Genomic DNA, 15,449 nt, shown 5'->3' with positions numbered 1-15,449 from the left:
CCCCCCCCACTATCCCCATTGAACACCCACCCCCTCCCTGGGGCAGCCAGACTGTATACCAGCCAGACTGTATACCAGCCAGACTGCTGCTACCATCTTTGTGGGCTAAGTCTCCAAATAGCGCGTGCGCGCACACAAACTTTTTACTGCAACATTTTGACAGGTTGCACCTTTGCCCTGTACAGGACAATGTTAGAGAGATGATCTGGTGAAGGGGGTTTAGGGTACACTCCTGCGGGAAGAGAGGGCAGGAGGTCAGTCATTTGGAGACAGTGCCTGTTTAATTGCTGTAAACAAAAAGCATGATCACTGTTGATGTAATGTTTCTGCAGGACCTGGAGATCTCCTTTGGATAATCCAATTTTCGGATAATTGGTATTCGGATAATCGAGGTTCCTCTGTTCCATCAAAATTGGCCTTCCTCCCATTTAGAACTTCAGCTTTTAGATTTGGTCTATCCTTTTGCATTACTATTTTATATCTAATAGAATTATGGTCACTGGCCCCAAAGCGCTCCCCCACTGATACCTCAATCACTTGCCCTGCCTTATTTGCCAAAGATAGGTCAAGTTTTGCACACTCTCTCGTAGGTATATCCACATACTGAAGCAGAAAGTTTTCTTGTGTACACTTAACAAATTCCTCTCCATCTAAACTTTGACTACGATGGTAGTCCCAGAGTATGTTTGGGAAGTTAAAATTCCCTATCATAACCACCCTATTATTCTTACAGATAACTGAAATCTCCTTTAAAATTGGTTTCTCAATTTCCCACTGACTATTGAGGGTCTACAGTACTATTCTTCTATTCCTACCCTCACTAGCTCGTAACACCGGATATTATCCAGATATTACCACTCGAGGAGCTCCTTTTTAAAATTCTTAACTTTCTATATTACCAGACAGAATCTCATCCTTCTGCCTTCCTATGTCATTCGTTCCAATGTGTACAACGTCCTCCTGCTGGTCCCTCTCCTCTTTGAAAATATTCTGCGCACTCTCCAAAATATCTTTGATCCTGGCACTAGGGAGGCAACACACCATTCTGATTTTTCGCTGATGGCCGCAGAAATATTCACTGTTCATTTTTTTTTTTAGACGCACTCCAATATCCAAAGATACTTAAACTCACAACAGCAAAGGCAGTAGCTGTGCAGACCCACTGCTGAGAGAGCCAGCAGCGTGGGTTTCTTTCTGACCTTGTGTTCTCTCCATTTGTCTCTCTTCCTCCCTTTTAAAGGACGCTGTTTTGATCTTTCTCCCCCACAGTTCCAAAACAATGCAACAGCATATAAAACAGTAATTACTGCTCCTGGAATTTGAGGAAATCACCTCTCCAATAGCCAAGATACCTCAAAAAGCAGTGCTTACAGCCACAATTTTACTGCCAAATTTTAATGTGATAGGTTGATTTGTACATTTGGTTGCTGCATCTCCCTTCAAAACAGTGACTGCACTTGCAAAAAATAAACCATTGTTTGTGAAGTGTTTAGAATCATCTGTGAATGGAATGTGATGCGACAGAAGTACTATCGTTTTCTTACTGTTACATTGAAATTTTTTTCTTCTTTTGAATGTATACAGAAAATGACAAAAAAAAGTTGAAAGAGCCAGTTTCAAGATAGAAACAGTCTGATGTAATTGAACAGCTGAAGATTTTCGGAGGATGCGACTGTATGATTGTACCTGGCTTCTGTTCCTATTCTTACCTTCTTATCTACTAAATGTTCCTCATAACTTTACCCTTTATCAATAAAACAATTAGCCATCTTCAAACTTGTTAAATCTTCTGTTTCCTCATTTTGCCAAAGCAAATAAGCTCAATTTTTCTAATATTTCCTTCCAGCCAGATTTTCTTTCCTTCCCAGAAGTGAACATCGATTGGGTCAAATTAATGTCTGACCTAATTAATTCATTGAAAAAATCCCGCTAATAATGAAATCCGATACTTATTTACTACTTTTCTTAAGTAAATTAATTTATCTTCTGTAATTCGCAGGTTATTTTCTTGATCAGTATGTTGTACTGTGATTCCATTTTACATGTATTCCATTTCCTTGGTTCCAAACAATTTATTTCACAATGACCAGATTAAATTGTGCAAATCGTTCTTTTACAGGAAAGTACCAAAGAGAAAGGAAAGATTGGATTTAATTCCTCTTACACAGAACCATAAAAACAAGACAGTTGGGGCTGTTCAACCTATCTAGTCCATGCTGACCCAAAGACACCCAGATGCCCTTCCTAATTTCATCTTTCAGCACACAGCCCATAGACATGCTTGAATCTTTCTCTAATATTCAGGCTGCCTTCTTACTTGATGGCATCTGCAAAGATTTTACTCATACAACTTCAATATAGGAGACTAGGACCCGTGGCACAGCCTTAGAATTAGAGGGGGTCAATTCAGAACAGAAATGCGGAGACCATTTCTTCAGCCAGAGAGTGGTGGGCCTGTGGAATTCATTGCCGCGGAGTGCAGTGGAGGCCGGGACGCTAAATGTCTTCAAGGCAGAGATTGATAAATTCTTGATGTCACAAGGAATTAAGGGCTACGGGGAGAATGCGAGTAAGTGGAGTTGAAATGCCCATCAGCCATGATTAAATGGCGGAGTGGACTCGATAGGCCAAATGGCCTTACTTCCACTCCTATGTCTTATAGTCTTATGACTGTTGAGGGCATGGTGGTGCATGTTCCCTATGTGGACTTTACCAAAGCCCTTAACAAAGCTCCACATGACAAGCTGATACAGAGCCTCTTACTACCTTTAGTGGACTTACTTGTCAGAAATGATGGTTGGAGGAAGTTGTTTGTGATCCCCAGCCAGGATGCATTTTGGGGCTTTCATTAATGGTATCCAACAACTTGCTTCCAGTGCCTGTGCACATTCATCAATCACCACAAGATCAAAGTAATCATCTGACAGAAGTTTTAATGGACCATCATTTGAGGCACCTAGAAATTACAAAGAGCAATGAAGAAAAGTAAAACATCAGTGGATAAACTGGGTGTAAAAATGAATCTAATCAGACAATTGATTTACAATAGTAAGATTTCAATCCCATTATATCACAAACTTGTATTGTTATTCTTGTTATCTTTGAATTCATGGTCAGAGAACTACAGATATTGTTGAATGTTTATAAGTAAAGCAGGCATCTTTGGTGCATAAAAATATGGTTACTGTTGACATGATGTTTCTGTTAATAGCTCACAGCACATCACTTTTTTATACATTTGATTTTTACATACCATCCTAGGTGAACCAAATTGAAATTGGCCTGATCACCTATCCTGAAAACATAACCTCTAATCTCCATACTTTATTGACAGGAAAAAGGACAACAATGCCTTTGTTGTCACATAACACATTAAAAAAAAGCGCACTTCGCAAAAAGATCCATAAAAACAAATGTCGCGATAAAAGGTCAGCTTTCACTTTAGGACTTGGGCACAAACTCTAAACCCACAACTCAATGCAGTATTGACCATGTACCATGCTGATCCATTTATCAGAATGATTATCCATAATGCAATATGTCCAGGCACATATGTGCAAAAAATAAATAAAATTTCTTCTTTACTCAAGTAGATTGTGTCTTTGTTCCTTATAAGGCCTACCTGTGTTAGTTGCCAACACAACACTGGCTTTTTTAAGTATTTGTACGATAGCTGCCTCCTCCCTCGTTCTCAGCTCCTTTCTCAAAGTCTTGATTTCACCACGAAAATGCGCTTTCTCTCCTCTCTCCTGTGTCTTTTTCAATTTTGCCTTGGGATAAAATAAAAATTTTGCTATGTTTACGAAAATATTGACAGATTAACATAAAATTTGTAGCAGGTTTTGCAGCAAGGTGTTGGGGAGTGTTGCCAAACAAAGAAACCTTTGGTTCAGGTGCATAGTTCCTTGAAAGTGGAGGTGCAGGTGGAGAGGGTGGTGAAGGTGGTGTTTGGCATGATTGCCTTCATTGGCTAGTGCACTGAATATAGGATTTGGGATGTCATGTTGCAGCTGATGAGGACATTGGTGAAGCCACTTTTAGAATACTGCATTCAACTCCCTGCGCCAGGAAAGATGCGGTTGAACCTGAAAGGGTTCACAGAAGATTTACAAGGATGTTGCCAGGACTGGAGAGTTTGAATGATAGGGAGAGGCGGCATAGGCTGAGTTTTGTTTTCCCTGGAGTGTCAGAGGCTGAGGGATGACCTTACAGTGAATTATAAAATCATGAGGAGCATGGATAGGGTGAAAAGCCAAGGTCTTTTTTCCAGGGCAGGGGAGTCCAAAAATCAGACAGCATAGCTTAAGGTGAGAGGGGAAAGATTTAAATGGGAATCCTGGGGCAACATTTTCATGCAGCGGGTGGTACATATATGGAACAAGTCTCCAGAGGATGTGTTGGAGGTGGGTACAATTATAAAATTTAAAAGAAATGTGGATGGATACATGAATAGGAAAGATTGAGAGAGATATGGGCCAAATGCTGGCAAAGGAGACTAGATCATTTCAGGATATCTGGTTGGTGCAGACAAGGTGGACCTAAGGGTCTGTTTCCATGACTCATAAGTAACAATTCAGTTGAATAGTTTGCAGATTCACTGAAAATTAGATGACTTAAAAAACAGTACAATTCTCCAGAAAATTGCAATCTGGTTCCTTTTTATGGAGTTACTCACAAAAGCCTGATCAATGTCCTTTCGGATGTCCATTACTATTTGGGTGTTGTCACTGTTAGCTAATATCGCATCCAAAGAATGACGATGGATGGACTCAAGCAGTCGTGCAGGGTGACCTAAACGCAAAATCTGTGTTTTAAATTGCGCTAGACGTTCAACAAGGTTGTCAACAGCAACGTTCGAGGGAGCACAGCACAACACCTTGAAAGGAATTTTTAAACAAAGTTAATTGATAAGGCATCATTTGACATCCAGATCAATGAAACAGACTGATCAAAATTAGACATGTAAAGCTGTCAGGGATCATGACACTCACAGATATATATGGTGTATTATTTTGGTTTACTTTTATAATATAATGCTTTGGACTTTGGGCAGTATGGTAGCTCAGCGTTTAGCACTGCTGCCTTACGACACCAGGGACCTCTGTTCGACTCCAGCCTCAGGTGCCTGTCTGCATGGAGTTTGCACATTCTCCTCACAATTGCATGGGTTTCCTCTGGGTTTCCTTCCACAGTCCAAAAATGTGCAGGGGTTAGATGGGGTTAGACTTAGCCATGCTGAATTGCCCCTAGTGTCCAGAAATGTGCAGGCTGGGTGGCTTAGCCATGGGAAATGTAGGGTTACAGGACTAGGGTGGGTAATGGGTGGGATGCTCTACACAGAGCCTGTCTGGACTTCATGGGCTGAATGGCCTGCTTCCATACTTTTGGGATTCGAAGACAGAGTAATTACACGGAGGCATAGGATATCTGATGAACATTTCTAGAGCCGCAGTGATGTGTCCCTGTGATACTTTGGAAAGCAATTTTCAATCTAGCTAATTTTAAAGTTGAAAAAAATGTAGAAAACTCCTGAATTTCAAAAACATGCTGTAATTCCAATCCTGGTCAAATTTAGAACTAAATCACCAGTAAAGTATACCTTAAAGACTTTTTTGGAAAAACGGGAAAATTAAAAATAGTCATCACCCCATGCTTCGTTATTGGCTCTAATTCCCACGTGATTTTTTTTTCTTGAATTAGAAATTTATTACATAAGTCAGGCTCCAAGTCATGCTGGCTCTTTATCTCTCCCTCCTCCTTGTGAAACACATTTCTAAGAAAGCAAATAAAACCAGTCAGGTAGTTTACAAATTCCACCAGGCTTTATGTCTCAGTGAAATGCCAGAAGGCTGGCGAATGAAACACAGTTAATTCTATTGGTCTTGCTATCAAATCCCTTTATGCAGGAGCTGAATAATTAAGATCCCTACGACTAATCTCACTGGGTCTGAACTCAAGCACAGACTATCGGCACCATTAGAAGAGTTCTTTTGCCACACTAGAAACATCTCTACCTCTGGAAGGGGATTGGGTGGTGATACAGAGTGAACCAACAGCATGGTATCAATTCCCGTATCAGGTGAGGTTACCATGAAGGTCCTGCTTTTTCAGCTGTGTCCCTCGACTGATGTGTGGTGACCCTCAAGTTAAACTTACCACAGTTGACTCTCTTTAATTAGAGAGCAGCCCTATGGCCCTCTGAGACTATGTTGACTTTACCTTTATCCCTGAACCAGAAGGCCGGGGTCCAAGCCTCAACTACCCAAATGTGTGCCATAATATTGTCAAACATAGTGATTAGTGTCTCTCAGTACCATGAATGCCATGTTTGAGAAAAAACAACCCCCTTCAAATTAGAGAGACAGCCAAAAGGGAAAACCATGTTGGAACTGGTGCATTTGGTGCATTTCACACTTAAAATCTCTGTTGTACAGAAAGGTGAACCACCTTCTAAAGTTCGCCAGTTTCTTTGAGATTATTATAATTGTAAGAATAGTTCAAAAGTGGCTTAGCAGCTTTTGATACTTTTCCATTGTTGTTAGGATGTCATTCTGCTAACATGCTTTTATGCTTTCACTTAATCTAGATATTTTTAATCAATCCATTCAAACATGCCATGACACACCTCTGGATCAGGTGGGACTTGGTCCTGGGCCTTCTGGCTCAAAGGTAGGAACACTACCACAGAAGCCAATATTTAGCAACATATAAAATGGTAATCAATTACTCTCAGTAATTGGAGCCATCAGAATAACAATAAGTCACCACAAACAAATAACACAGATTAATTTAATGATTCGGATTTTGCAATGCGAACAATGGTAAGGACATGGGTGCTCACATTTACTATGGAATAAATTCAACAGCTGGTTTAGGAGGGTAGACATGCTTATAAAAATGCAGAAAGTCAGCAGCTGTCCTGTTTATCCAAAAGTTACACAATAAACATACATCACTTTTAGGCTTGGCACCTTTGTTTAGCATCTGTGTATCATTCAAATTTTACTTACATTGCTGGGTTAGACCCTCTGTGGGCTGTCAGGATTCTTCTACCTGATTGATTTCAGAGGACTACCCCAGTTTTTCTGTTTTTATTTCAGATTTCCAGCATCTACAGTATTTTGCTTTTGGATTTTTGTCAATATGGTTCATGCTGCTTATTCAGCTCAGACCCCCTACAAAGGATGCAGCAATCGATGCCAACAGTCCAAAGCTCTCAAACGCAACAAATTTAAAATGGCTCAGATTCTGCACTGAGAATAACAGTAAGGGCATAAATGTTCACTTCTATGATGGAGCAAATTGGATCGCTTTCAATGCAGCGTCCAGTGAGCCCAATTCATTCACTGCTGGCAGTGCATAAGACAACAGGTTGAAATAAAATCAGGTTAATCAATCCCACTCCACTCAACTCTTCCTAATTACGCCATCCCAGTCTACTAGAATCACACTGCCTGGTAACTGAACTAAAGAGCAAACTAATGGGTAAAGAAGTAGGATTAAAAATAAACAAATTAAGTCATTATGATTTCAAATATATTGCCTGAAATTATGATGGAACTGAATGTATACTTAAGGGGAGGCACGGTGGCTTAGCAGTTGGCACTGCTGTCTCACAGCACCAGGCACCCGGGTTTGATTCCAGCCTCAGGCGACTGTGTGGAGCTTGCACATTCTCCCTGTGTCTGCGTGGGTTTCCTCCGGGTGCTCCGGTTTCCTCTCACAATCCAAAGACGTGCAGGTTAGGTGAATTGGCCATGCTAACTTGCTAACAGGGTTCAGGGATGTGTAGGTTAGATGCATTAGTCAATTCAGAATATGGAAATGGAAATAATCAATCAATTTGCACTTTAGAAAGTTGGTGGATAATTATTAATTAAAACAACTTTGTAATTGTTCTATCAAAACAGTCTGATATCAGCACCGGTGAAGGATCCAGGTCGACAGAATCATCATCCTATCTATGCATCATTTCAAAGTACTCTCATCTCCTTTGTTGTCTCAAATTTGATGGTATATCCAATAATATCTTGAAAAGGAAACAATGAAGTCTTCAGCACAAAATAAAGGGGCCATTCAACCTATCACATCAATGTTGTCTCTCAGTTATCCATTTAGTGTAACCCATCCGCACTTCTACACACCCCTTCAACATTTTCTTTTTAACATATTTAACCTCTTAGCTTTTATGAATCTGCTACACATTCTTCTTCCAGTACAATGGCCAACAATGTAAAAGCTGGTGTTGTGTGATTTTTAACTTTGTACACCCAGTCCAACACTGACAGCTCCAAATCAGTGTAAAATCAAGATTTCTTTCCTTGGTTTTATCTTGCTCTTCAGTTTGGTTTTCAAGTAACATTTCAAACATGCTCTGAATGATTTGGAGCTGCTCTTTTATCCCACATAACATCTTATCAATCATTGGCTTACCTTCAGACCTTGCTTTATAGCCTGTAGAATTATTTCCACAATTGTGGTTGTCTTTCCAGTACCAGGAGGCCCATGGATAATTGCAACTTCCTTCTGCGAGAGTGCAAAATGTATTGCTTCTCTTTGAGAGTCATCCAGGTTAGGATTGTACAGTTCTGGGATTTCTTAAGGAAAATAAACCAGGAACAAACGTTTCTTAAAGGAAATAAATCACATCAACACTATAGTTGCTATGTATGTACAACACAAAAAAAAAAGAGAATGCACTCCTAATGAATACAGAATTCCTGACCATTTTAGGAAAATGTAGTCAGTCACCAACACTTCTATATTGAAAAACAAAACTGGTCACAATAGTCAAAGTGAACATATACTTTATATGTTCTCGATGACACTATATTGTAAAGTTACAGTTAAGCCTTCATTTTCAAATATCAGAATAATGAACAAATGATGTGCAAGAAATTGATCTTACTTAGAATTTCTGAGGGAGAACTTGGCTCAGAAGTGCCAAACAGGACGTCGATGAGTTTGGAAACAGGTCCAGCATGACACTGGCTCAAGGCCTTTAAAGCACTGAAATAAATAATAAATGAACAAAACAACTGAGTGCAACTTTGATGAAGTCAGACTTTCATATACACAAGTGTGAAGCATGAAATAAAAACACTAATTAAAAAGGATCGTGGGCCTAACTATTTACAGGATGCAATACACAGAAGAGTCACTTTGTAAGAAAAGGATGTGCATAACTTGCAATAACATGCTTGTCACTGTTATTGAAAGAAGAAGGAGACAACATAACACTAAAAGGAAAAAATAAACAAGACTGCGTGAAAGTACAGATTCTAAGAGTGGAAGAACTACAGTGAAGAAGAAAGGGAGCCAAATCGCATTGAGCTGCAACAAGGGTGCGTGAGAAGGAACTTGCAAGGGATATCAAAATCAACATTAACAGTCACGGTACTACAAACAAAAAAATAGGGAAATACTGGGAATAACTACTTATAAACGGACTATGCGTCAGTGTTTACAATGGAGAAAGATAAACAGATGCCTGACATTTCCAGGATATTAGCACCTGGGAAACAGATTCTCTGAAAATAACATAAGTTTTAAAAAAGTAATGAAGAAAATTAAGATACTAAAAAATGATAAATCTCCATGACCAGATAATTCCCATACCAGGTTTAAACAGTGCCTCAACTCTGAACTTCCAAACATCTTTTGACTCAGAAGCCATTTGTTTAGGTTGAAAAATTGCATGTCACTCCACTATTTAAGAGAACAGTGAAACAGAGAAACCAAGGAATTACAGACTAGTTATCTTTCATTTGTTTAAGGGCATCACTGATATCAACAACATTCAAAGCCTATTCCTAATGGCCTTCAAGAAGGCACTGACAAGGTGGCACTCGAACCATCGAAATAATTGTGGAGGTCTACCCTTGGGACGAGATGCTGGATCTTGGCCCAGCAATTATGAAGGAGTCATGATATTGTCCAAGTCAGAATACTGTGTGACTTGAAAGGAATTTGCCATGGTGGTATCTTGATACTGTTGCTGCCTTTATCCTTCTAGGTGGTAAACGTATTCTAAAAGTCTGAAACATTGTTGAAGGAGCCACAGCAAGTTCCAGCAGTGCACCTTTAATTGCACACACTGTTGCCAATGGACCTTTTGTGAATAAAACTAAAGTTTAAGTTGGTAGAACAGGTGCCAACGATTGAGGTTGTTTAGCCCTGTTACGTGACTGTTGTTGGACCTACACACAATTAGACAAGTATAGCATTCCATGACAATCCTGACTCATAACCTGTAGATGATGGACAGAATTTGGGGAGTCAGGACACAATTATTCATAACAAAATCTCCAGCTTCCGACCTGCTCTTATATCTGCAGCTAGTCCAAATTCAGTTTTTGTTCATTGGTAACCCAAGGATGTTGATAGCAATGCCACTGATTGTCAAGTGGAATTGGTTAGATGCTGTCTAGTTATAGATAATCACTCATATCATACAAGTGCCACTAATGTCAGCCTAACATCAATCATCAGGAAATTAATGAAGCCTGTAATTATGTACAGAGCGACTGAACAATTTGAAAATTTGCAGACGATTAAAGACTGGCATGGATTGAAAGGTCGTAACTGATTAACCTGACAATGCTTTCAAGAGGTGGCTAAATCAGTGGAATGTCTATGGACCTTTTAAAATGAAGTTCCTGAATTAATTCAATAATATACCTCAAGTAAAAATTTGCTAAAATTGAAACTCAAAGAATGGAGGTTAAATTATGGACCTGGTTAGGTAATTTCTAGATCCAGATTACAAGACATTAGGGGCCACATGGAACTCAGTTAAAGATCAATTGTGATCTACTTGTTTGGTGGATCAAGCGTGAAGGCTGAATGGTCTAGTGCCTAATCCATGTCTCTCTATGAAATCAGAATTTTCTGCAGGCAGATTAAATCTCATTGTACTAATATAGGGATGTTCTGCAATCTGCATGTGCATGTCCAAATAAATTGCCATAAAAGTAGTCATTGATTTCCATTTCTCCAAGCATGTATGGAGTATGAACAAGGTTAGGAGCTAACTGAATCCAATGAGAAAAATATAATATAGTGCAAATAGTCTCAGCATTGCATATATTTTTGATTAATTTATTAGATATCTAACTTCAATTTTTTTAAACTTAAAAACACATCAATGCATTTGCCTCTTAAGTCAAAATGATTCATGCTTACCGTGTCAATCTTTTGTATGTTACATCATTAGCCAGTTTCAGAAGTTTAAAGGAAGAGCTAACGTCGAAGTTTAACTGATCACTGGGTTCATCAAAAGCTACAGTGATACAGTTTTGTGTGATGCGCGTCACAATGCCAGATGCAAGTTGGTCCAGTGGAGTGGAGCCTTGGCTGTCATACAGACCCACAATATCTCCTGAACAATAACAAGAGAGAAAGTTAATGGATTTTCATCCCCCTTACATAGACGTTACGATTTCAACACTAAAGAAATGTTATGCTAGCAGATGTGAGAAAGTCTATAGCCTTAAAACTTGTCTTTAAACGTTTAAAATGTAATGCTGAATTATAGAACACATTTACTGCACTAGAAAACAGACAGGCAGGAAGGCTCAAAAAAAAGGGGGGGGGGGAAATCTCAAAGAATGCAGATGATAGGGACATCTGGGTTCACCAAGTGATAACAGGATGCTGTAAGGCAATTAAGAACATGTGCCTTAGCATCAGTGAATCTGTGTGAACAGGACATCAAGTAATAACATTCACAGCCATTCCCTTGTGAAATAAATGACTGTTTATTCTGACCCTGAAACAAAACTCGGTACTATCAAAAGCTTTGTAATTAACGGTCAGATGCTGTTAGTTATAATGGATTCTTATTACCACTTGCAAATGGGGCAGATACAGGGGAAAAAGAATCTTAGCTGACTTGAAAGTTCAAAAGGACACTAGAGAGAGAGAGAGAGACCATTTTAGTGCTGAGGTTGTTGAAGCCAGTAGAAAATTAACTCTTAGTGCTTATCTGCTATGGATTGAATTTAATTGCATTTTGGGACTTTCTGATGATATTGTAGCCATTACCAGTTATTGAATATAAACTCTGTAAAAGTTAATATTGATAAAGCCTTAACTTAATTGCTGTTCTTACAGACCACTCTACAGACCGCTCCACTGTCAATTCTAACTAATCAGATCTTACGTCTTATTTGAATTATATGACAAACTTGAAAAGAAGACATGTTTAATTCAAGACTAATGGGTGTAACTCTAGATAAGATGAAAGACAAATGTCCCCTAACTAAATAACAAGTCTGTGCCCTAATTATGATAAACAATTAAGGGAAATATCAGTCGCAGCTGCTCAACAAAATTAGGATTGGCCTCTAGGAGGCACACATAATTTAACTCTACTCATGAAAATTGAACAAGGGATTTGGAGAAAAAAGAAAGGGAAGTAAGCAGAAAGAAGCCATATCAGTGTGGGGAAAAGTAGCTAGGGAAAAATGGGAAAAATCCATGTAATCATCATGGAGGCAAAACTGTATTAAACAGGGAATTATTCCATTAACTGAGGAAGGATCCGAATTAGATTGGACAGAACTAAAACGCAAATGTGAAGTATATGATTTAAAAGCAGAATTGGAATTGGCTAGAGAAAAAAGCACCCAAGCTGAAACGTCAGGGGCCCCAATGAAAAGGAAAACCGGTGGATAAGAACAGGCTTCAGCCGTGCAAGACCAGATGAATGACAGAGTCTGTTCCTTACACTCCACCGTCCTCTCCCAAAGACCCATAAAGAATCCTGATCCATCTGTGAATGAGGAATGGGATTCTGATTTGGAGAAGGAAATATTTTATGCCTCTCCTCCTGTCAGCCTGCCTCCTCAAAACTCACCCACAGTACAGCCAAAGTGAACACACTTCATAAAACAATAATCACCTGAACACCCCCCCCTCCACTCTGAGGACCAATGTGTTGAGGCCCATGCCCTTCTCCCAACGAATCATTTGTCACTGTGTTAGGAGTGTTACAATTGCACTGATGATTGAACTTAAGGCCACTGATTTTGATCAAATCTAACTGCTGCTTTTAAAATCAGTTCGTACTCTTTAACCAGACGGTGAAAGAAAATGATGCACTACTGAAAGAACCAAAACCTTGCTCGTTTTTCAAAAGAAAAGTATTTCAGTTCAACTTTAAAAACAACCAGAAGTGCAAGTCCAATTCAAACTAATACAATTTAAAATTCCGCTTAGAACGATTAAGCCAACGTACAGGTTGACAATTACAACTCTGCCCCCTAATTAGTATTTACAGACTGCCTATGGCATTCTACTGGTACCACATTTAATTCATTCAAGATGAAAGTACACGTGACTTCTACATGATTATTTTAAAACTGCACCCAGATTCTCCCAGCCATCCATACTATGGGATTGGCTGCCTCTAATATAACTTTACATCAAAATGTAAAAGTCTGTACCTTCCATTCTGCAGTATGCTTGCTTACCTCTAAACATAATCCACTCAGAATCCGTTTCTCTCCTTTATACTGCTCTAACATTAACCCCGTTACATTCCTGCAGGAAGAACCTCTTGAACTGCCCGATCCTCCCCATGATTGTGGTCTCATAAATTACCTTGTTACTGAACCACGTACTGATCTTACTAATCAGGCTCTTGTTCACCCAGACCTTACACTTTATGTCGATGGTTCTTCTTCTATCTCTCCAGAGGGCAAACGTATGTCAGGATGTCATTGTCACTTTATCCCAGACACTAGAAGCTTATTCTGTCGACCCACCCTGTTCCGCCCAGCAAGCTGAACTCATTGCTCTCACCCGTGCCTGTATACTTACTAAAAGAAAGTCAGCTAATATCTATACTGGTTCCCACTACGCCTTTGGATGTGCCAATAATTTTGTTCAACTTTGGCAGCAGTGTGGCTCCCTTAGCTCATCAGGAACCCTCATCCTCAATGCTATCTACGTTGTTAATCTCCTCAGTGCTATTCAACTTGTCCCTCAATTGGCAATTATCAAATGTTCTGCTCACTCCTCTGATGCTTCCAATGTCACTAAAGGCAACAACGCTACTGACGCAGCTGCTAAGAAAGCAGGTCTTGAGCAAGAAGACATGGTTACTCAAATGACGAATAGGAAACCAAAGAGAGACTCTCCTATTTCCTCTTCTGACACCCTGACCATGCCTGACCCAGAGCAAATACGGACCCATCAGGGGGGTGCCTCTGATGAGGAAAGACAAAGATGGATGAACCATTGTTGTTATGTAAATAGTTATAATAAGCTGCCTGACTCGCTTTTGCTTATTCTAGTTGATTATGTTCATACACATACGCATGTAGGTAAGGAGGGAATGGTGAACAGAATTCCCAAACTTGGTGGAATTCCCACCTGCAAGAAAAAGCAAATCAAGCAGCTGCAAATTGCCTAATTTGTCAAAAGCATAATCCCAGGAAAAGAGTAAAGTGTCCACCAGGTGAAACTCCTTTACCAAGTGCACCTTTTGATACTATTCAGTTAGATTTTATAGAGTTACCTAGATGTCACTGTTATAAGTATTGCTTAGTGATAGTCGATGTATCTAGTAAATGGATTGAAGCTTATCCCTGTTCTGACTGCACAGCAACAACTACTTGTAAACTTCTGTTAAGGGAAATCATAGCCAGATTTGGAATACCAGTAATGGTCTCTTCTGATAATGGCCTCCACTTCTGTGCGGAGCTAAACAAAGAACTATGTAAAAGCTTGAACATGAATCTAAAATTCCATTGTGCCAACCATCCCCAAGCAGCGGGAATTATAGAAAGAGCCAATGGTACCCTAAAAGTTCAGCTAAGCAAATTGGTAGAAGAAACAGGCCTTAATTGGCTGCAACAACTCACAACTGCGCTTTTTAACATGAGAACCATGACACAGAAAAAGTCGGGATTCTCAGCAGTTGAATTGAAATATGGAAAGCCCGTGAGGACTCCCTGGTCTGCACCATTAACTGCTGTTGATGTGCATGTCATGGCAGAAGAGATGCACACGTACCTGATTAAGCTAACCTTACAGATTGCAGTATTGAGAACATAGTACTGAAACCACCAAACCCTAAGGCACCTATTGCCATGAGACTGACCAACTTTACCTTCACGATGGAATCCTCTCCTATCCAACCTACCACCACTGACAGAAATGACTTTACATATTTCCTCTATTCAGTAGCTACAGTAATTAACAAGACAAGCTGGAAAGATGAAGAAAGACCAAAAATAGTATGCACTCCCAATCCTCCTCCTGTTACTAATGGTTTCTTTATTCAAGCTAAACCCTCTGTTCCATGTGTTATCTGCTCACCCTTCCATCATTCTGATGTCCATACCGCTTTTCACCCTCCACCATGAAATGCCTGAAGTAGATGATGAATGGAATGCCCACCAACTGATGAATCAGTATGGAACAAAACGGGACAACATCTT

General features: G+C 39.6%; 1 protein-coding gene across 1 annotated transcript in view; it reads right to left on the bottom strand.

Annotated features, from left to right (window-relative positions):
* The window catches only part of ighmbp2 (immunoglobulin mu DNA binding protein 2), a 78,838-nt gene that overhangs the window by 44,635 nt on the left and 18,754 nt on the right, over positions 1-15,449 (bottom strand). Inside the window, exons 4-9 of the mRNA XM_043706168.1 lie at positions 11,185-11,380; positions 8,909-9,009; positions 8,434-8,597; positions 4,676-4,876; positions 3,623-3,770; positions 2,782-2,956 (exon numbers count right to left, since the gene is read on the bottom strand). Of these exons, the coding sequence (XP_043562103.1) occupies positions 2,782-2,956; positions 3,623-3,770; positions 4,676-4,876; positions 8,434-8,597; positions 8,909-9,009; positions 11,185-11,380 (985 nt within the window). The remainder of the gene's footprint in view (positions 1-2,781; positions 2,957-3,622; positions 3,771-4,675; positions 4,877-8,433; positions 8,598-8,908; positions 9,010-11,184; positions 11,381-15,449) is intronic.

This window comes from Chiloscyllium plagiosum, chromosome 16, assembly GCF_004010195.1.
Source record: "Chiloscyllium plagiosum isolate BGI_BamShark_2017 chromosome 16, ASM401019v2, whole genome shotgun sequence".
NCBI classification, from domain to species: domain Eukaryota; kingdom Metazoa; phylum Chordata; class Chondrichthyes; order Orectolobiformes; family Hemiscylliidae; genus Chiloscyllium; species Chiloscyllium plagiosum.
Note: the sequence above shows the minus strand (reverse complement) of the source record. Positions and strands in the feature narration are given on the sequence as shown.